Source organism: Oryctolagus cuniculus, chromosome 10, assembly GCF_051225735.1.
Source record: "Oryctolagus cuniculus isolate XC-2025 breed Fujian yellow rabbit chromosome 10, ASM5122573v1, whole genome shotgun sequence".
Classification (NCBI taxonomy): Eukaryota; Metazoa; Chordata; class Mammalia; order Lagomorpha; family Leporidae; genus Oryctolagus; species Oryctolagus cuniculus.
Window position 1 is genome coordinate 30,668,532 of NC_142876.1, and position 21,431 is coordinate 30,689,962.

Here is a 21,431-nt window from a genome sequence, read left to right on the forward strand (position 1 = left end):
GGATATGCCCAAGCCCTCACTCCTGGGGAGCAGGCACAGGAGAGCAGGATCAGAGTATTCTGTAGCAAAGCAGTTGTGAATAAACTGAAGCCCTGAACATCAGACTTCAATCTCTGGAGGCTACAATTCCAGTTTTAATGTGGGTAAAGCTAAGTCTTAAGCTTGCATGTGAATCCAAGTTTCCCCAGAACAGTTATGATTCATTAACTATAGTATCTCATTTTTAAAATTTTTATTTGAAAGGCAGTGAGATAGATCTCCCATCTGCTGGTTCATTCTCCAAATGTCTCCAATAGCTGAGGCTGGGCCAGGCCAAAGTCAGGAGCCTGGAACTCAATCTAGGTCTCTCACATGGGTGATAAAGACCCAACTACTTGAGCCATCACTGCTGTCTCCCAGAGTGCACATGAGCCAGAAACTAGAATTGGGAGTGGAACCCAGCACTCTGATATGGCATGCAGGCATCCCCAGTGGCATCTTAATTGCTGTACCAAGTGCCTACCCCAACAGTATCTTATTTGAGTAGACAGTAATTTTAAGTGCCTACTTGTCTGCCCACACCCTCTGTCATCCATCCTCAGGATTAACTGTAATCATTCGGGGCTACAATTATCCAAGATGTTTATATGGTCCCATGTATTTGGTCTTTCTGTATGCCTCTGAAATGCCATGAAGTTTTGAGTCTAGTCTGGATCCAACCAAATCCATACCCTAATCCTTAACCAAATATAGTGGTTTTCAAACTTTGTTGATAGAAGATCCAGATTTGCAAAGGAATTCCAGCAGAACTGAAATGCTCCAATGTATAAAATAGATGAGAACAGGTCTATTACTTATATTTTTAGTTGAAGCAGAGCTGAGGCCCAAAAGCCCACTCTTTAGCCTCCATCCCACTCTGGTCAAGCTTTCCAAGGCATTTCCACAAACCCCTAACTTTTCAAAAACATGACTAGAAGTCTTTTTTTCTGAAATCTCTGATTTAGATACAGTAAGAGTAGGCAGTGCTGTGCTGTGCTAAGCTGTGTTCAGGTACATGTAGTCACTTGTGTTGGTATGAAATGACTTGAAAGAAAACAATATAGTAAGAGTAGGAGGCAGGATATTTCTAATATACCAAGCAAAACCTTTACCATGTGATTTAGGGCAAATAAATTTCAGTGGTTTTTGGTTGCCTCATCTGTAAAGTTGGTCAATAACTTTCAAAGCAGGAAGTCTGGTCCAGATGGTTTTTATGTATGTGTATCTTTTTCAGATAACTAATCTTTGATTCTAGATGTAAGAGAAGTTTAGTACAATAAAACGTTTCTGAAATAAATCCCTTTCTCATTGACTTACTTCAAAGTTACTACCAAAAATTTTGGATACTAAGGAAAATGGAATTCTTTTTTCCCTAAAATTTTCCTTGGTCCCTGATTGGTCATTAGATGTCAGATATTGCGAAAAAACTTTGTGCAATGACCTAGCACACAGTGAGCCATGGCCAAGAGTATTAATGATCAAGATAAGTTTTGGAATCCTACTGGTTTTGTTTTAGTCCTGTTTCACCTCCAATTCTCCTTAAGGTTATTTTTTTACCCCATTTTTTTTTTTTTTCTGAATTCTGCCTTCCCTTTTGATGTCCCACCCACCCCCCCCCACCCCCCCCCGGCAGAGTTACACAGTGAGAGAGAGAGAGAGAGAAAGGTCTTCCTTTTTCCATTGATTTACCCCCCAAGTGGTTGCTACGGCCAGCGCTGCGGCAATCCGAAGCCAGGAGCCAGGTGCTTCCTCCTGGTCTCCCATGCGGGTGCAGGGCCCAAGGACCTGGCCCATCCTCCACTGCACTCCCAGGCCACAGCAGAGAGCTGGGGTGTCCCATCCCTTCTAAACTCATCTTGCCCTGTGGCAAGCAGAGCCACTGGGTGAGTCTCTGGGTGAGGAAGAAGCCATTGGTGCTATACCATTGCACAACAGTGAATGACACCACCAGTTACCTCAATTGCCCAAGCCTGGAACCTAGTAATTTAGTTATCTTTTTAAGAGGCCTTCCTCTCCCTTAATTTAATCTATTGCCAGTTTCTGACCACCTCCCAAAGGTCTCTTGAATGTGTCTTCTTTGCTTCTTTGGCACACATTTTAGCTAAAGCTTCTCTCCTAACCCTGCAATATCCTCTTTTCTGTTCTCATCCATTCTGGCCCCTCTTCTATCCATTTGCCATATTGCAGGTAGGGTAAGCATTTAGAAAACCACATATTACCCACTTGCTTAAAATCCTTTGGTGGGCCTTAATCTCAAAGATTCAAGTGGTTCAGAAAGAGGTTTTTTTCCTTCAACCAACTAGGCACCCACACAAAACATTTCCACTTAAATAGGAGTAGGACAAAAACCATCTCCTGACCCAGCGGTGAAGAAAAGCAAAGGCCTCTAGTGCGGCGGACAGAAGGGGTTCAGCTCCCAAACGGTGGACTGCAGCACTCAGCTTTCCCCAAGCATGGTTGACAGTGGCTCTGCATGACTTCCACCTCATTATAAGGTCATTATAAGATTATCATGGCTGACACTCCTACTCCCATCATGCACCACCTGATGCCATGACACTACCGAAGTTTCCAAAAAAGGGCAAGGAAACGGGCCATACTCCCACCCCAGCCCAAACCTACTCCCGTGAATATTCGATTAAATCTTGCCCCCGACATCACACTGCCTACAGATCATATAAAAGGATGCCCCCAAACCTGGAGCGTAGCTCTCTTGTCTATGCCTGAATCTCAGTCCTCAGCTAACTTCCACATCTCATCGAGAAATTCTTGCTCCTGCGGGAGACAAGAACTGCTCCAGAAAAGCTGTTCACATCGTCATCTTCATAGTGCATAAGGGTGATCAAGTCATGTACTTGGATCAAGAGGAGAGACGGAGGGACTCTGAACGTGCGGGGCCCCAGATCCCGCTCCCTAGCGCAGGTGGGCAAGGCCTGTGGTAGTTCTGGGGGGCGGGCTGGGAAGCGCCACACCCCAAGGTTTTGCAAAAGCCGAGGCGGGAAACCAGGGATGCCGCTCTAAGTGCCAGATGCCATTCCAGAAGCTGTGGAAGATTAAGGAGGCTGGGAGACTTCAAGGAGATGACCTCCGAGTTACCTCTCGAAAATGGACGAGAGGCAGAGAAAGTTAATGCTTGGTTCCCCAAGGGCACCGTGGGAGGGAAGACAGCGGCTCCGCAGAGGCTAACGCCTGTCCTCCCCGCACCTCGCGGGGCTCAGGCCACCGCTCCTCCCGCTTCTCAGCGGCCGCGCAGGCCGAGGACCAGCGCGCGGCGGGGCGGGACTTCCGGCGCGCCGGGGCGTCCGGCCGACAGCGGCTTGGCGGCTGCGCGGGCTCTTCCTGAGGACGGCGTGCGGCTTGGGGTGAGGAGCCGCTCTAGGACGGAAGAGGAGGCAGCGGGAGAGGCGGCGGGTGGTCGCACGCCCATTCAGGGGCTGCATTGCTTATGAGAGGGCTCAGGGAGCCTGCGGCGGCGCCCCTAGGCCGCCCCGCGCTGTGTCCCGGACGCGCCGCGCCGCCCTGACCTCCTCGTCCGCGGCCTACCGCGCGTGCGCAGAGCGGGGAGCCGGGCGCTGCGGCCGAGCGGCGCGGACCTAGGGGTGGGGCTCCCGGGCAGGCTGCGCCTCCAGCCCGGGGGTCGTCCCTGGAAATGTGTCCCTTCGGGTCCGCCTGGCGTGTGCCGCATAGAGACCTTCGGCCGCTCGGCTCCAGAGGCCAGGACTCGGGAGCTTGGGTCACGGACAGACCTTATTGAGCTCCCCCGCTTTGTGCCTGGCGCTCCGCGGTGAGGGGTCCGGAGCCATAAGTGTAAGGGGCGCGCGAGGCCGCAGGCCCAGCCCGGGGCGAGGCGGCCTGGAGCCGGGGAGGCCGCGCAGGGCTGGACGAACCTTATCTGAGGCCAGGCTTGGGAGGAGGATGGGGGCCACGTAGGCACTGACGGTGGGTTTCTGACGAGGGCGGGAGGTGAGGCCGTGAGACTTGTAAGCCCAGAGTGCAAACCAAGGGGTTGCAGAGGTCAGGCAGGGGTCTGTCCACCGTGGCGCTCTCCGGAGGCCAGTGGAGAGTGACAGTGATATCATCTATTGAATACATTTAAGACTTCCAGAAAAGCCTGGAACCACGGAGGGAAGCATCTCTGGAGAGAACTATTCCTCGTTGGGCCTGGCCAGGCATCCTCTGAAGAGCCCCAGCTTCCCAAGCAAAAATCTTTATTGAACTCTCTTGTTTTAAGTGTTTTTGTAATTTTGAATTATATTCCGCAATATGTGTTTATTTTTATATGTTTTTCTCAAATCCCCAAGTTACACTGTTTTAGGACTTTGTGTCCTATATATATATATATATATATATATTTTTTTTTTTTTTGACAGGCAGAGTGGACAGTGAGAGAGAGAGACAGAGAGAAAGGTCTTCCTTTGCCGTTGGTTCACCCTCCAATGGCCGCCGCGGGCGGCGGCTGGCGCACTGCACTGATCCGAAGGCAGGAGCCAGGTGCTTCTCCTGGTCTCCCATGGGGTGCAGGGCCCAAGCACTTGGGCCATCCTCCACTGCACTCCCTGGCCACAGCAGAGAGCTGGCCTGGAAGAGGGGCAACCAGGACAGAATCCGGCACCCTGACTGGGATTAGAACCCGGTGTGCCGGCGCCGCTAGGTGGAGGATTAGCCTGTTGAGCCGTGGCGCCGGCCTGTGTCATATATATATTTTTAAAGATTTTTTTTTTTTTTTTGAAAGGCAGACAGAGCGGGAGAAACAAGAGAGAAAGATCTTCCATCTACTGGTTTACTTCCCAGATGACCTCAATAGCCAGGGCTGGGCAAGGCAAGGTGGAAGCCAGGAGCTAGGAAATCCATTTGGGTCTCCCATGTGGGTAGCAGGAGCCCAATAGCTTGGGCCATTTGCTGCTGCTTTCCTAGGCCCATTGCAGGGAACTGGAGCCCTGGGACTCAAGAACCCGTGCTCACTTAGGATGCTGGCATCACAGGGAGCTCCAGGTTTATTTTCTTTAATCTTCCTGTCATCCATTAACAGTGTGTTATTCTTTCTGCTTTAGCAATGGAGAAACTGAGGATGAGCAGTTAGGACACTTGTGCAGTTTCACACAGCTTGTGAGGGCTGCAGGCCTACCCCAGGCACCTGCAGCTCCTTTGGTCTTGTTGGTGCATTCAGGACATAGATTTTGGGGTGGAAGTAAGATGCAAAACGGAGAGGACATGTAGGAGGTGGTTCAGGCAGGCCAGATGAGGGATGATGGCTTCACAGCTGAGTTTTAGTAACAAAATGAGTGGATTGGCGACTGAAGAGGTGGAACTGACATGCTGTGGCATCTGGGTTGTTGCTGCTGCCCTTGGCTCATAAGGATCGCAGGGAAAAGAGTGGTTTTGAAGGTGAAGAGACTTGCCAGGTTGAGACTCCCTTCCATAATCAGGGGCGGATGTCCTCTGAAGTATTTGGAAGAGTTCTTCTTGGAATGAGAGAGAATCTGGTTTTCTTTGCATTGAATATGTACCACCGTCTATGGTTCTTTTCAAGGGATGTCCCATCTAATTCACTCAAGTTATGGGGCGTGGTGAGATGTGGACCCAAGAGAAACAGAGAACATGGGCCACCTTGGTAGCCTTTCTGATTCTTTTGAGGTTGACAGTGGTATTTTTTTTTTAAGATTCATTTTATTTATTTGAAAGAGTTACAGAGAGAGGTAGAGACAGAGAGAGAGGTCTTCCATCCGCTGGTTCACTCCCCAGATGGCTGCAACGGCCGGAGCTGTGCCAATCTGAAGCCAGGAACCAAGAGCTTCTTCCGGGTCTCCCATGTGGGTGCAGGGGCCGCAGGACTTGGGCTATCTTCTGCTGCTTTCCCAGGCCACACCAGAGAGTTGGATTGGAAGAGGAGCAACCAGGACTAGAACTGGCGCCCATATGGAATGCTGGCGCTTCATGCCAGGAGTGGTATTTTATTTTTACAGTTGGCCTCCATGTCTGCTTGTGGTTCTGTATCCACAGAGCCAATGACTCTTTTTGTCATTCCCTCCACAATATAGAACAACTGTGCATATAGCATTAAGTTGTATTAGGTATTATAAGTAATCTAGATATGATTTAAAGTATATGGGAGGATGTATATAAATTGTATGATTGTATGCAAATAGTGCAACACTTTATATAGAGGACTTGGGAATTTGTGGGTGTCTGTGGAGTAGGGTACCATATCCTCTAGGGGTACCAAGGGGTAACTACATTTATCAAATAATAATTTGTGGTCCAGGTAACCTACATAATCGTAGATTCAGACAAGAGCAGAGATCATGGCAGAAGCGTTCAGAATAGACCCATGGAGGAAGTATGTTTTGAAGTTTGAGTGGGATACTTTAGTTTTGTTCTGGTTTGTTCAGTTTTTGTTTTAGGTGTTCCAGAAGGACACATTGAAATTAAAAGGTATGTCCTGTGGAGCTGATGGGAGCAAAGGATACAGGCTTTTTATCTGTTCTGGTAACATTAAGCCTATGTGGATACTTCAGTGAGGATTCAGATTATCAGTATGCATATGAGAGTTCCCTGGTTCTACTTGGATGTTTGGTTTCAAACCATGCAGTTCTTACTGTTGTCATTTTTCTAGCCTTGTGTTAATTTTGTTGTTTAATCACCTTCAGAGGTAACATTTTTTATTGCATATTAAGTGTGTCTCCTCAGAGTTGGACTTTGAGAGAAGTAGTTTTAGGTTCCTCTGCATATAAAAACAAAATGCTTTGTCTCCATTTTGCCTGTCTTGTCTTGTGGTGCAATGAGTGTATCTTGAATTAAAGAATTTTTAAACTGCCACACATCGAATGGAGGCCCGAGGAACAGTCTGACTTCCCCGCCAGGCAGGAGATAGTTGATGTCTCTGCTGACAGCACTGTCAGTGGTGGTAACTGGATCGCTTGGTTAAGGTGGCTCACAGGTTTCTCCACTGTAAAGGAATCTTTTCTCCTTTGTAACGAGTGGTCATAATCTGGGTGATTCTTTGAGCCTGGTGAATATACTATTTCCCAGTAAATTTTCACTCATTGTTGAGCATTCAAGGATGATTGCTGCCTGACTCAGTTGTTAGTGTGGTGGTCATAAAATGTTGATTTTCCAGTTCTAGCGTTCCTCCTGCATTGACATTCTTCTATTAATGACTTGCCCCTTTCATCCTTTAAAATATTTTTAGTGTTAGCATGGAGTCATGGATTTTTTTTTTTAGCTTAGTGTGTTATTCATTCCTGCCATGTTTCATTTTGATGTGCAGATTGCCTCATATTTGGCCAGTGGCAGCCCCTTCGGATTGTCCCGTGTGTCTCCGTCTGTGGGCAGAACAGTGTGTACTTTCCCTGCCTGTGCCCTGGTTCTGTGTAGTGGGCTTTAGTGTGCTCAGAGCTCTTGGAGAGTTTTTACTTCTTGGTCCTTTTTGTGGTCAGAGCCACAGTGCCAGGTTCTTCTCTCTTATTCAATGTTTACACCTCTGTTCTCCCACTTGGGAACCCTGATTTATTTCCCCAACCCTACAATATACACAGAATCATTTCAGAATGAAACCACTACCATTACCAACAAAAGCCTACAAATTAAGCCCAAGGTTTCCTTGCAGGTCTTGCTGTTTGAATGTGACCTCTTGAAGGAACAAGAATCAGAACGCTGTGTGCAGAAGTTTTCTTGGCTAGGTTAATTTCTGCTTTTCTTCCATTTGGGGGCTGATTTCATTTAAATTGGAATATATAACAAGAGAACGTGCCTCGGAGTCAAAGTTGGTAACTTACCAGTGCTCTACTCCTCCTCTGGGATAGTGGAGTGTGGGGAGCAACTCGGACTAGACTGTTACTGGAATTAAGACTTATTCTATGCATCTGCTCTCCCACAATATGGCGCTGGGAGAGGAGGAAACAGCTTCTACACAGTTGCCTCCAGTTCAACCAATAAACTGTAGGACCTGCTCCTGATTGGAGGAGAGCAGCGTACTCGGCGTGTGGGTAGCAGAGTTGGGATTGGTGGAAGAGGACTATAAAGGAGGAGAGAGACAACATGCACCAGGAACATCTATCTGAAGGAACACCTGAGCAGCCCCCGAGAGAGCCGGCCGGCGGTGTGCCGCTCCCCCGTGGAAGTGGGGAAAGTGGCAGGGGGAACCGCCCTTCCACGGAGGTGGAAGGGTCGGTAGCCAACCCGGGAAGAACCAGCAGCAAACCTGGGGAGAGCCGAGCAGACGAAAGAACAGCGCAGGGTCTTGTGTTGTTCCTCCACGAAGAGGGGGAGCGACAGTGGAGAAGTTTAAATGAAGGGATCAAGGTAGTAGAGCATTTCACAGTGGAGAACACGCATGGCATCCAATAAATAAATGTTAGCTATTTCTGCTTCTTTCTCCACGGATTCCTCCCAGGTGCTTTTCTAGCAGCTGACTTGTCCTGGTCCGTGTCCCCTGGCCATCTGTGGTGGGAGGAGGGTACCTGTTGCACAGCAGTGAGTGGGAGGAGGAAGAAAGCTCCTATCTTTCAGGTTCCTACTGTATGCTTTTGACTGCTAGGCGTTCTTGTAACCCAGTGAACCCTCAACCCTGTTGGTATTTACTCTTACTCATCCCCTTTAACTGGTGAGGAAAATGAGCCTTAGGGTGATGAACACACTTGGCCAGGGTCACTTAGCTGACCCTGAGCCCTGGACCTGTCCAACCCTCACCACCTGGCACCACTTCCCCCACATCTGCATCACCCTTGCTTGGGCTTCTGGTTCCAGCTTGCTGAGGGGAATCCTCTGCTTAGATTTGGGGAGCATGTACAGGGAAAGGAGGCCTGGGGACCTTCTCGCTGCTGGGGTTCTTGGATCCAGCTGGAGTACAGCCCCACCCATACCACTATGCAGAAATGCAGTTCTCCAGAATGCCCAGGACATGTGGCATGTACTGGCCACTTGCAGATTCTGAAGCACTTGCTTCAGTTCCAGGCCTTGCTGTGGTTCCATTTATGTTTTGTATATATACCCTGTGTATGGAGGTGGCTGACTTGCAATGAGAGCAGGTTCTGGGGAAGACACTCAGCAGAAATGGTAGGAGAGATGGAGGTAAAAACCAGAAGCTGACAGAGAATTCAGGTGTCATCTTCACCATCCCTCTGCTGCCTGATAGGACCACACCTAAGGGAGAGTAACATTTGCAAGTATAACACTGGGCAGTCTAGAGGATTCCTGGCAGCTGTGGGAGATAGGCCTATTGGGCATTAGCAAGTCCAGGTTGATAAGGAGAAGTTCAAGGCTCTGGAGGCTAATCTACCACAATGATTCTTGAAGCCTGGACTTCCTGACTGTAGGCAATAAGGATAGAGCCTCCATCTTGCCTCCTTGCTTCACATATTGAGGGCAAACATGGGCCCCAAAGTATACTTGGCTGCAGTCTCACAATGAACTTGAGGCAGCACCAGGACCAACTCCTGCACCTGTCTTGATCTATCTAAGTCACATCTCAGAACTAAGCAGGAAGGAGAGACCTGTTTCCTACTCACCATCTGTCCAAAAGTAAGATCTATTGCCGCCCTGGAAGGTCCGCCCACAGTTCTCCGCAGGTGGTGGGAATGGCCTGTTTCTGTCTCCCAGGCTCCTCCCAGGGGCTTTGACCCTTTTCCCTCTGCCATTTCCTCAGGGCCTGGCACATAGTAAGTGCTCACTAAACATTGCCTGGGGGGGGGGGTTACAAATGGATGGGGCAACTTAACAGTATCCTGCAAGGATGAGAGATGCGTACACCTGCACAGACCCTGCGAGACCCCAGAGAGAGGCTCTCACCCCTGCCCTGACGTGTACAAGGATGTTTCAGAAGCACTCTGTTACCATGGACTATGTAAAGCTACCTGAATGTTCATGATTAGGAGAACAGATAAATTCTTATGTATTTATGTACCAGAATACCATACAGGAATGCAAAAGTAAACACAACTGCCTGATTTAACATAGATTCATGTCACACATATCGTGTGCAGTAATAGAACAAGTTGACCCATGTACACAGTCCCATCGATATAACACTTAATATGTCAAAAGGAGAAGGGGGACAGGTATTTGACCTAGCAGTTAAGCTGCTGGTTTAGATGCCCACCTCCTGCATCAGTGTCTGAGTTCGATCCTGGCTTTGGCTCTCAATTCCAGCTTCCTGCTAATGTAGGCTATGAGAGGCAGCAGGTGTTGGCTCAAGTAATTGAATCCTTGCCACCCACACTGGATACCTGCATTGTGTTCCCGGCTGCTGGTCTTGGGCCTTTGGCCACTGCAGTCATTTGGGGAATGAACCAGTGGATAGGAGTGTGCTTGACCCACATTCTGTTCACTGTTCTCCTCTCTCTCTCTCTCAAATTGGGGAGAAGAAGGAAAATTGGATAAGGGTGTACAGAGGGCTCTAACTGTATCTCTGATGTTTTATTTCTGAAGGTGAATGATGAGTAAAAGGGTTGTATTATCCTTGATACCTTTTTTATATGTCTGATATTATAAAAACAACTGATAGAAGAAATGACTGAATAAATGATTGATTTTCAAAAACAAAAATGAAGTCCCATGCCCATCTCCAGCTTCCCTACCATTCTTACCCATCCCCCTTACTATCTTGATCTTACACTCTTATATATGTTATAACTCATAATAGAAATTACTTAAAGGGAAATATGCAAAGGGAAAGTTGAACATTGTAAGATAAGGTAAGCAGTCTTCTTCCTTGATTATTGTATAATTTGACGTCTCCTGCATGACCTCTCAGTACTGGTGGCTTCTTGACCACTTCAGGATGTACAGGCATTTAGAACATTTTCATTGTACAGAAGCAAAGATAAGAAGACTTTGCTCCATCCACACACTCTTCCTATTTAGAAATAAAACAGGTGGGCGTTTGGTGCAGAGATTAAGATGCTCCTTGGGACACCCTCCTCTACATTCAGAGTGCCTGGGTTTGAGTCTTGGTTCCTCTCCCGGTTCCACCTTCCTGATAATGTACACCTTGGGAAGCAGCAGGTGATGGCCCAGGTTCCAGATTAGAGACCCAAGTTGAGTTCAAGGCTCCTGAGTTTAACAGGTTCTGGCCCTGCCTCTTGAGGGCATGTGGAGAGTGAAACAGCAGGTGGAAGATCTCTTTCTGTATGTCTCTGCCTTTCAAATGTATAAATCAGTGAAATTTAAAGTAAGTGAATCGTTCACCAAAGAGTTATTTTAAGAAATCTGAAAATAAATAGTAACATCCCTTTTAGCATTTTTCTTACTACAATTTTAATTCAAGATTAAAAGAAAAACATTAAGTGTCATAAGTTTTATGCATCAAAATTTGGATTTTGGATTTTTAAAAGAATACTTTTTTTTTTTTCCAAAAGAGAAGCAGCTTAACACCAAGCAGTATCTTTCTGGATATGAATGATATTTTTGAAGGCTTACCAGTTTTTAATTGTCCATTGTTTCCTAAACTGTATTTTTAATTTCATTTGCTCTCTCCTAGGGAATGAAGGATGGCAGCACGCCGTGCATTAAAAGCTGTTTTGGTAGATCTCAGTGGCACACTTCACATTGAAGATGCAGCTGTGCCAGGCGCCCAGGAAGCTCTTAAAAGGCAAGCTATCCTCCAGGTTCAGCTGACAAATATGTTTGTAAGTGCCGTTTGCCAAGGCAGATGATTAGCTTAGTGGATGGCCCTGAGATGGCATTTCACCAGCCTACCATATACACAGGAGCTGCCTTGGGTTTAGCTTGAAGATGTATGCATTGTAATGTCTGCCAAACACTGTTCGCTAAGCCTTTATTAGGTTTGGCCTTTTCCTCTGTAGTCTTTTTGTTCTTTCTCTCTCTGTGTCTCTGTCTCTTTCTCTGTTTGTCTTTTTCTAAGTAATGTAAATTCGGAAATGAAAACTCAAGATTCTAAAATAAGAAATAAATAGCATTGGAAAAACCATAAAGGAATCCTAAAATCACATAATACACAAACAGGCCTAGTCCTGCCCCTCCTACTTCACCTAAGATCTAATATTGAGTGTGCAACTGCTCAACTGAAGTTTAATTAAAGGACTTAAAATTCTAAAATTGTTTCCATGAACTAAATGCTTCAGAGTTAGAGATTTACCTTCTGTTTCTGATGTACCAAACGTGTCTGGGTACAAATTGGGGATACACAGCAAAAGCATGTAAAAATGAACTGAATGTGAATGCTTGCTATGAGTGTCTTGATAAAAATCAATAGCCAGGGGCTGGCACTGTGGCATAGCAGGTTAAGCCTCTGCCTGCAGTGCTGGCATCCAATATGGGCACCTGTTTGGATCCTGGCTACTCTATTTCCAGTCCAGATCCCTGCTAATGCACCTGGGAAAGCAGCGGAAGATGGCCCCAGTTCCTGGCCCCTGACTCACGTGGGAGACCCTGACACATCCCTGGCCATTGCAGCCATTTGGGAGGTGAACCAGAGGATGGAAGATCTCTGTCTCTCCTTCTCTGTCTCTAAATCTGCCTTTCAAATAAATAATTTTTTTTTTCAAAAAAGGAAACAATAGCCAGTATTAAGCATCATCATCCTAAAGTAATTTAGAGACGATTCCAAAATCAGCAGTTCTTAGCCTGGTGGGACTTAACCATTTTCCAACCTTAAAATGTTCATTATATGCTGTTACTCAGGAAATCTCACAACTAATTAAGTATCAAAGTGCCTGGTTTTAGGACAAAAGAGAGGGAGAAACTTCACACTCTGTCAAGTAGTTTACTGCCCATTGGGGGAATCAAGAAGTGAAAACAGACTTGCAGATCCCATGGGTGTCGGTGGAAACCGAGAAATGGTGGACAGTGTATAATTGGTTGTGCAGCTGGACTTTGCTCTTAAGTCCTTGACGTGTCTGTCTCCGAATCAGGATTTCTAGGGACAGGGTGGATGTCTATTGATCAGTTTGCTCCTGAGGACAGAGCTTCTTTCTGCACTAAAGCCAAGCTTTGTATGCTGCACTGTAGGAAAAATCTTTTCCTTTCTGATGAACAATGACATCTGTAACTAGCTGTGTGAACCACCAGCCTGCCATTCCACAAGGGCAGCAGCCTCTACGTTGTCTGTTCCTGCCTCTGGCAGCTCCATCCCAGGGAAATCTCTACGCTGGCACTGCCCATGTGGGTTTCTATAGAAACAAATAGACTATGGGAAGATGAGGGACTAGTAAAATAAAACTCATTAAAAATGATGTGGTTATTTCATACTTACACTTACTCAGTTTTAGGATGATGGTTATGTTGAAGTAATACCCCCTCACCTTTTTTTGAGAGCTGAACCACCAAATTCAATGTGTTTTGCAGAAAAGCTTCTACACAGATGTTACAGAGGTGGTCATGAATACAGTGAACTATTTAATCATACAAATTAACATGCTTTAGATGAATACTTAAAATCTCTTCTGTTTTATTTGCTTATTTGTTTTGAATTGTGGCTACTGCTTTATGCCTTGTGGCCTTTGGGGGCAAGCATAGAATTAAAAGCAACAGTTATTAATACAGAATTCTAAATTACATTAAATTAAGCTTATTTTTAGATCTTGTAAAATACTGTGGGATCAAGACAACTTTTTTTTTTTAAAAAAAGGATTTATTTATTTGAAAGGCAGAGTTAGCGAAAGATCTTCCATCTACTGGTTCACTGCCTAAGTGGCTGTAACAGTCAGGGCTGTGCCAGGCTGAAGCCCGGAACCCAGATCAGAGCCCCGTTTGGCAGGGGCCCACCTCCATGGGCCATCTTCTGCTTTCCCAGGTCTGTTAGCAGGGAGCTCAGTCAGAAGCGGATCACAGAGATTTGGGAAGCTAGCGTCACAGGCAGCAGCTTAACCTGCCACTGCACAATGCTGGCCCCAACTTTGATTTTTAAGAAGGCTACACCATCCTGTATTCTTTTTCTGATACATTATTGTCAGCTTAGGTTTCAAAAGCAGATCAAGGAATCAAATCAAACTTGCATGTAAGTAGTTGAAGGGAAAAGCAAAGTTGGAATGTTTCTTTAAGCTCTCCCTCTAGTTTCCATTTACAAACATTAACACATTAGGGCTTGCCAGTTTCTAATGACATCCTGAGGTATCCTGTGTTCTCCTAGTACAGGAGATCAGTGTCCAGGACACAGGTGGTTGGCATTCCCATCTCAGCCCCACCGCTGCCTCCTGTGTCAATCTGGGCAAGTCCCCGAACTGCAGGCCTCAGTTGTCTCAGCTTTAGGAAGGGAGGTTGCGCCAGTGGACACTGAAAGCCTGCACCTCACATATTCTGTGAACACAGTGCTTACTGAGGTTTGTTTCTCCCTCTTCAGTGAACTGTGCCACAATGCAGTTGAAGTGTAGAAGGCCTTCACAAAAGGGCAGATGTAGGTATTTTTCAGTTCAACTTTGCAACTTTTAGAGGTGAAACAGCCCAGATGGTAGACAATTTCCAAGCAGTTCTGGGTAGATTTTAAAAAGCTTTTTGACCATAAAAACACTTGGTGGCTTATCCTTCATTTTCTACCCTTTGGCACAGTGTTCCCAGATTAGGAGATCTTCATGGGGCTAGAATGTAGGACCCACCTGTTGACTTCTGGATTTTACTCTGCAGGTTACGTGGTACTTCTGTCATGGTTAGGTTTGTGACCAATACGACCAAAGAGAGCAAGCAAGACCTGTTGGAAAGGTTGAGAAAATTGGAGTTTGAAATCTCTGAAGATGAAATATTCACATCTCTGACGGCAGCCAGGAGTTTGGTAGAGCAGAAGCAAGTCCGGCCCATGCTGCTAGTTGATGACCGGGCACTACCTGATTTCAAAGGTGGGGGCGACGTGGTGAGATTTAAAAATTGTTTCTTTATATCTGCTTAGAAATCACTCATAAAACTGCATGTTTAGACGTGTTGTTTATTCTGATTTCCATGTTACTATTGAGATGGTCAACAGTATTGAAATAGTTTGAAACTAAGTTGTATGTTTCTCAAGCCTTTTTTGACTACAATCCACGGTAAGTGAAACACATTACATAGTAACTCAGTATATCTGTATATGTGTTTATGTTAAATGATACTTAATTGTACTGTAGAGATATGTTGTATTTTCTATTTAGATTACTTCTTTTTTTTTTCTTTGATTTTGAAGCTGGTTAGAATCCGCTCCATTAGTTTTTTTTTGTTTGTTTGTTTGTTTGTTTTAAGATTTATTTATTTACTTGAAAGTCAGAGTTACACAGAGAGAGAAGGAGAGGCAGAGAGAGAGGTCTTCCCTCCGCTGGTTCACTCCCCAATTGGCCGCAACAGCTGGAGCTGCGCCAATCAGAATCCAGGAGCCAGGAGCTTCTTCCGAGTCTCCCACGTGGGTGCAGGGGCCCACAAACTTGGGCCATCTTCTTTTACTTTCCTAAGCCATAGCAGAGAGCTGGATCAGAAGTAGAACAGCCGGGACACGAACCGGTGCTAATATGGGATGCTGGCACTGCAGGCAGCGGCTTTACCCGCTATGCCACAGCGCTGGCCCCTCTGTTAGTTTTACAATCTAATGCATTGTTACCCTTGGCTTAAGAAAGCACAGGTCAGAATTACCTGGAGGTATAAGCCTCCCGTCCAGGAGCCACCACATTAACTTGATTAAATGAAATAACCAAGATTTCCTTGTATAAAAATACATGTCATTCTGGGTAGTATGAAGGTATTATAATGAAAGGGAAATTTTTTCAATCAAGAGAAAATAAAATTGTTTTTTGTTTTGGAAAGTTAATAGATTCTGGAAAAATATTGTTTTGTAAAGCTTTGTCACATTGCTTCTTTTTGTAAACAGTCAAGTGAAATGATACAATATAGAAAAATGCATGTAAGTATGTTTATTATAAAATCATGTGATGGCTTTTCAAATCATAATAGGGAATTTCAGCACAGGCATACACTGGGCAGGACCTCAGAACTTATACTAATAAACCAGTGGATCAGAGTCACTACTTGTAAGAAACAGAAACCGACTTTGACCGAACTAAATCAATTTAATTTAATTAATTTAAATAGATTACTGAAAATAAATTTATTAAAGGACTTGATTGCTGTTGGGAATATAAAATGACACAACACCTATGGAGCAGAATTTGGCCATAGCTAACCAAATTACATTTGAAGCAGCACTTGCAGGAATCTGTCACTAAAATATAGTTAGAAAAATACACAACGATATATGAACTAGGTTATTCGCTTATGGGTGATAACAAATATTACCTTATGGGTAATAACAAAAGGTTGGAAACAACCTACATTTTCATCAGAGGTCTCTGAGTAAACTGCTATATCCACAAAATGGAGTGCTTTGTATTTGAAAATAAGTGATGATGGGCCGGCGCCGTGGCTCACTAGGCTAATCCTCCGCCTAGCGGCGCCGGCACACTGGGTCCTAGTCCCGGTTGGGGCGCCGGATTCTGTCCCGGTTGCCTCTCTTCCAGGCCAGCTCTCTGCTGTGGCCAGGGAGTGCAGTGGAGGATGGCCCAGGTGCTTGGGCCCTGCACCCCATGGGAGACCAGGAAAAGCACCTGGCTCCTGGCTCCTGCCATCGGATCAGCGCGGTGCGCCGGCCGCGGCGGCCATTGGAGGGTGAACCAATGGCAAAGGAAGACCTTTCTCTCTGTCTCTCTCTCTCACCACTGTCCACTCTGCCTGTCAAAAAAAAAAAAAAAAAAAAAAAAAAAAAAAAAAAACCAATGACATTCTTTACAGAATTAGAAGAAGCAATCCTAAAATATGGAATCACCAAAGGCCCAGGAACCCAGGATAGCCAAAGTGATCCTGAACAAGAAAAATGAAGCTGGAGGCATCACAATACATGACTTCAAAGCATACTACAAAGCTATAGTAATTAAAACAGCATGGTACTGGCATAAAAACTAATATATAGAATGGAACATAATAGAGCACCCAGAAATTAATCTACATACATATAGCCAACGGATTTTTGATAGAAGTGCTCAGACCTTACAGTGAAGTAATTTACTCAATACTAGTCCTGCTAGGAAATTGGAAAGCTTGGGTATCTACAGGCAGTAAGAGAAGCAAATAGGAATTTGCATAGGGATAATCTACAGAATTTTCATTAGACTTTGAAAAACTGATGGTGAGTGTACTTGTTTGGATGTCATACCCGAAGTCCTGTTACCAGATACCAAAGACCTTAAAACATACTTTAATTATAAAATGTTTATCAAGGGGCCGGCACTGTGGCACAGTAGATTAAGCCTCCACCTGTGCTGCCGGCATCCCATATGGGTGCCAGTTCATGTTCCGGCTGCTCCTCTTCCGATCCAGCTCTCTGCTATGGTCTAGGAGGGCAGTGGAAGGTGGCCCACATGGGAGATCCAGAAAAGCTCCTGGCTTGGATCGGCTTAGCTCCAGCCATTGCAGCCATTTGGGGAGTGAATCAGCAAATGGAAGACCTTCCTATCTGTCTGTCCCTCTCTCTGTAACTCTACCTCTCAAATAAATAAATAAAATTTTTGAAAGACTCTGCTTATCATGACATGAGGTGCTGTACTCCAAGTCATTGAAATAAAGCTGAAAAAAAAGTTTATGAAACTAGACGTAGATGTGGTATTATGTAGAAAATGACACAGTCTGCAGGGCTTTCCACATTTATCCTGATTCAGAAAGTCTCATTTCCCCTGCCTCTTAGATTCACGGTGCCTCATCAGTTGCTATTGATCTTCTTGCTCGTGGGGAATTCGTGGCTGTTCTTGTTGATTGTAATCAGTGAAGCATTTTGGAGTTAGAAGTTGTAACTTGTTTGAGAACATCAGATTACAATCTTCAATTCAGATCTAGTTACTAAGTAGTTGTAAAACCATGTACAAGGAATATGGAAAAACAGAAAGAGTCCCTCTTTGTCTTGTACTTCCAAAGTACATTGAGCAGGTAATCTCTTAAACTTCAAATTATGACTAGAGCAAAAATGTGCACTTGACTAAACCTGCTCTCTTATACAATGTAATATTGTTTTTAATTTCACTTTTCAACTATTATGTATGTTTCCATTCCCAGGAATACAAACAAATGATCCTAATGCTGTTGTCATAGGATTGGCACCAGAACATTTTCATTATCAAGTTCTGAATCAAGCATTCCGGTAAGTCTGGCCATTTGTCCTTCCTCTGATGTGTTCTCCCCTCCGCCCTTCTTCAGTCTTTGTCCTGAGGTTTTATGTGTCTACCTCTGGCCTCCTAGAATTTACATCAGGGCAGACATCAACAAAATCACCAAATACTTATTATTAATTTGACTTGTTTTTGGAGTTTTTTTGTTTTGTTCTGTTTGGTAGTGATCACATGTTAAAATATGGTACTTGAAGTTTTTCTGGTTTAGAGAATCAACATTCTCGAGTAGTAATTCATAATAAAATTGCAATTTTTAAAGTTAACAGGTTTTAATTAATTTTTTTATTTGAAAAACAGGTTTCTCATTTACCAGTTCACTCCCCAAATGCTCACAACAGCCAGGGCTGGACTAGGCTGAAGCCAGGAGCCAGGAACTCCATTAGGTGTCCACATGACTGGCAGGAACCCAATTCCTTGAGCTATCAACTGCTGCCTCCCAGGGTGTGCATTAGCACAAAGCTACAATCAGGAGCAGAGCCAAGACTTGATCCTGGCACTCTGATACGGGTGAGATGCGGGTGTCCAAAGTGGTGTCTTCACTGCTATACCAAGCACCTGCCCTGATGCCAGCGGTTTTATCTTCTATTATGACTGCTGTGGTTCTTCACTGACCATGCTAGTCTCCCAGGGAGAAGAGCATCCAGGCTAATCCACCAAAACATAAACGTTATTCTCCCTCCAGTGAGAATCCGAGCTGTGGAAAAGAGTTGATGCATCTGCTCACACTTTCAAATTATTTGATGAATGATAATGATAGTCTGAACTAGAATAGAGGCAGTAGCAATGAAGAGAAATAGATGCAGGTGGCATCAGTGTGACTTGATGGATGATTGGGTTTGAGGCATGGTGAAGAAGAGTAACTCAGGAGAACATCGAGATTTCTAATCTAAGAAGTGCAGTAGAAAGTCTTGGGGTTCACAGGGACAAATACCAGATGTTCTCTCTGATCTGTGACAACTACCAGAGCACCTTAAAGGAAACCTGTAGAAGTGAAGTTGACCCCATGAGAAACAATGACTTGAAAGCCCTTGTCTTGACTGTTGAGGAACAGTTTATTATCTTATTTTTTTATTTTCTTTTTCTACTTAATACCATTGGCTGAACTCTTTAACATAGAATTATTCATAGGTGTATAAATCCAATTGAAAATAGATCCCAGTAAAAACTAAGAGTGGGAATAAGAGAGGGAGGAGCTGTACAGTTTGACACACGTTCCCACGGACTTACCTCTAATAGCAAAGCTAAAAACTTGCCATGGGACTCCAAATCCCATTAAGCTGGGTGGTACTAATGCCATCTCTTTTTTTATTTTATTTTTTATTTATTTTTATTTTTTTGACAGGCAGAGTGGACAGTGAGAGAGACAGAGAGAAAGGTCTTCCTTTGCCGTTGGTTCACCCTCCAATGGCCGCCGCGGCCAGCGCACCGCGCTGATCCGATGGCAGGAGCCAGGTACTTATCCTGGTCTCCCATGGGGTGCAGGGCCCAAGGACTTGGGCCATTCTCCACTGCACTCCCTGGCCACAGCAGAGAGCTGGCCTGGAAGAGGGGCAACCGGGACAGAATCTGGCACCCCGACGGGGACTAGAACCTGGTGTGCCGGCGCCGCAAGGCGGAGGATTAGCCTAGTGAGCCGCGGCGCTGGCCCTAATGCCATCTTACGTGTTAAAGTGATCATATTAAGTGTGTAATTGATCATGTAGATAGGATTAAGTGTCAAAGGGATCACATAAATAAGACCAAGTGTCTGGTAATAACAATAGATAGAATTAAAAAGGAGAGAATGTTCCAACATGGGAAGCAGTTCACACAGCAGACTTACAGAATGACAAATGCCCTAAAGAGCACTCTGACCTCAGAATCATCCCTTAAGGCATCAGATCTGGCTGAGAAGCCCAAGAGAGCATTTAAAACATGGAAAGCCAAGACACTGTGGCAAAAAATGATCTACATGAGGAATCCCTGTGATTGTGACTCCAGTGGAAAGAAGGGGCCATCAAAGAAGGATGCACTTTTCTCTGAAGGGAGGAGAGAACTTCCACTTTGCTTATGGTGCTGTCTAAATACTGATGGAGTTTGTGGACTCAAAAGGCTTCCATAGCCTTGGTAGCTCATGTCAAGAGCCTTGGGTGATCACTGACATCATAAGTAAGAGTGTCAATTGTTAAATCAACAACAGGAGTCACTGTGCACTTACTCCCCATGTAGGACCTCTGTCCTTAATGAGTTGCTCTATGAGAATTAACTGTAAAACTTGTTTTCAAACAGTATTTTATACTGTGTGTGTCTGTGTGGGTGCAAATTATGGAAATCTTTGGAAATCTTTTTTTTTTTTCTTTTTTTTTTGACAGGCAGAGTGGACAGTCAGAGAGAGAGACAGAGAGAGAAAGGTCTTCCTTTGCCGTTGGATCACCCTCCAATGGCCGCCGCTGCAGCCGGCGCACCGCGCTGATCCGATGGCAGGAGCCAGGAGCCAGGTGCTTTTCCTGGTCTCCCATGGGGTGCAGGGCCCAAGCACCTGGGCCATCCTCCACTGCACTCCCTGGCCATAGCAGAGAGCTGGCCTGGAAGAGGGGCAACCGGGACAGAATCCGGCGCCCCGACCGGGACTAGAACCCGGTGTGCCGGCGCCGCAAGGTGGAGGATTAGCCTATTGAGCCACGGCGCCGGCTCGGAAATCTTTACTTAGTATAGAGTTGGTCTTCTGTATATAAAGTTAATTGTAAACGAATCTTAATGAAGACTGGGATGGGAGAGGGAGTAGGAGGTGGGACAGTAGTGGGGGTGGGAGGATGGGTATGGGGGGAAGAATTGCTATATTCCTAAAGCTGTACCTGTGAAATTTGTATTCATTAAAAAAAAGCTTTCTTAAAAAAGAAAAGAAAGTCTTTGGGGTTTGGGAAGTGATGAGTTGGGGGGGTGCTATTTGACCTGTCCAAATAAGAGATGTTCCAATGGCTGTTGGTAGAAACACACACTTAATATGTAAATTTTCATATTTGTGTCAATATATGCAATTCACATATATGAACTCTTTCTGCTGCTTCTAAAAGAGACTACATACTTGTTCTCCTGCTTCCTAAAATAAATTGGTCAGAATCTATCTGCAAATCTCTAGAGTCAGATTATGCCTTTTTCCATTTCATTTTTCATTTTTCATAACTTTGATTTCTTGTCAAATCACTAAACAGTATCATTTACCTTTGAATTTATGACAGTTCAAAATGTTACATAGGAATGTAGTGAAATATCTTTTTTAAAAAAAGAAAAATCGCTTTTTCTCAATGA

At 45.0% G+C, this 21,431-nt stretch overlaps 1 protein-coding gene across 2 annotated transcripts in view; it reads left to right on the plus strand.

Moving 5' to 3' along the window:
- Positions 1 to 11,504: 11,504 nt before the first annotated feature.
- HDHD2 (haloacid dehalogenase like hydrolase domain containing 2) overlaps positions 11,505 to 21,431 on the plus strand; it is a 32,214-nt gene continuing 22,287 nt past the window's right edge. Inside the window, exons 1-3 of one of the 2 annotated variants that reach the window (XM_070050239.2) lie at positions 11,505 to 11,605; positions 14,596 to 14,804; positions 18,031 to 18,115. In XM_070050239.2, coding sequence (XP_069906340.1) covers positions 11,505 to 11,605; positions 14,596 to 14,804; positions 18,031 to 18,115 — 395 coding nt within the window. Of the gene's footprint in view, positions 11,606 to 14,595; positions 14,805 to 18,030; positions 18,116 to 20,494; positions 21,255 to 21,431 lie in introns of those variants that run through there. The other variant, XM_089305174.1, reaches the window with a different exon arrangement.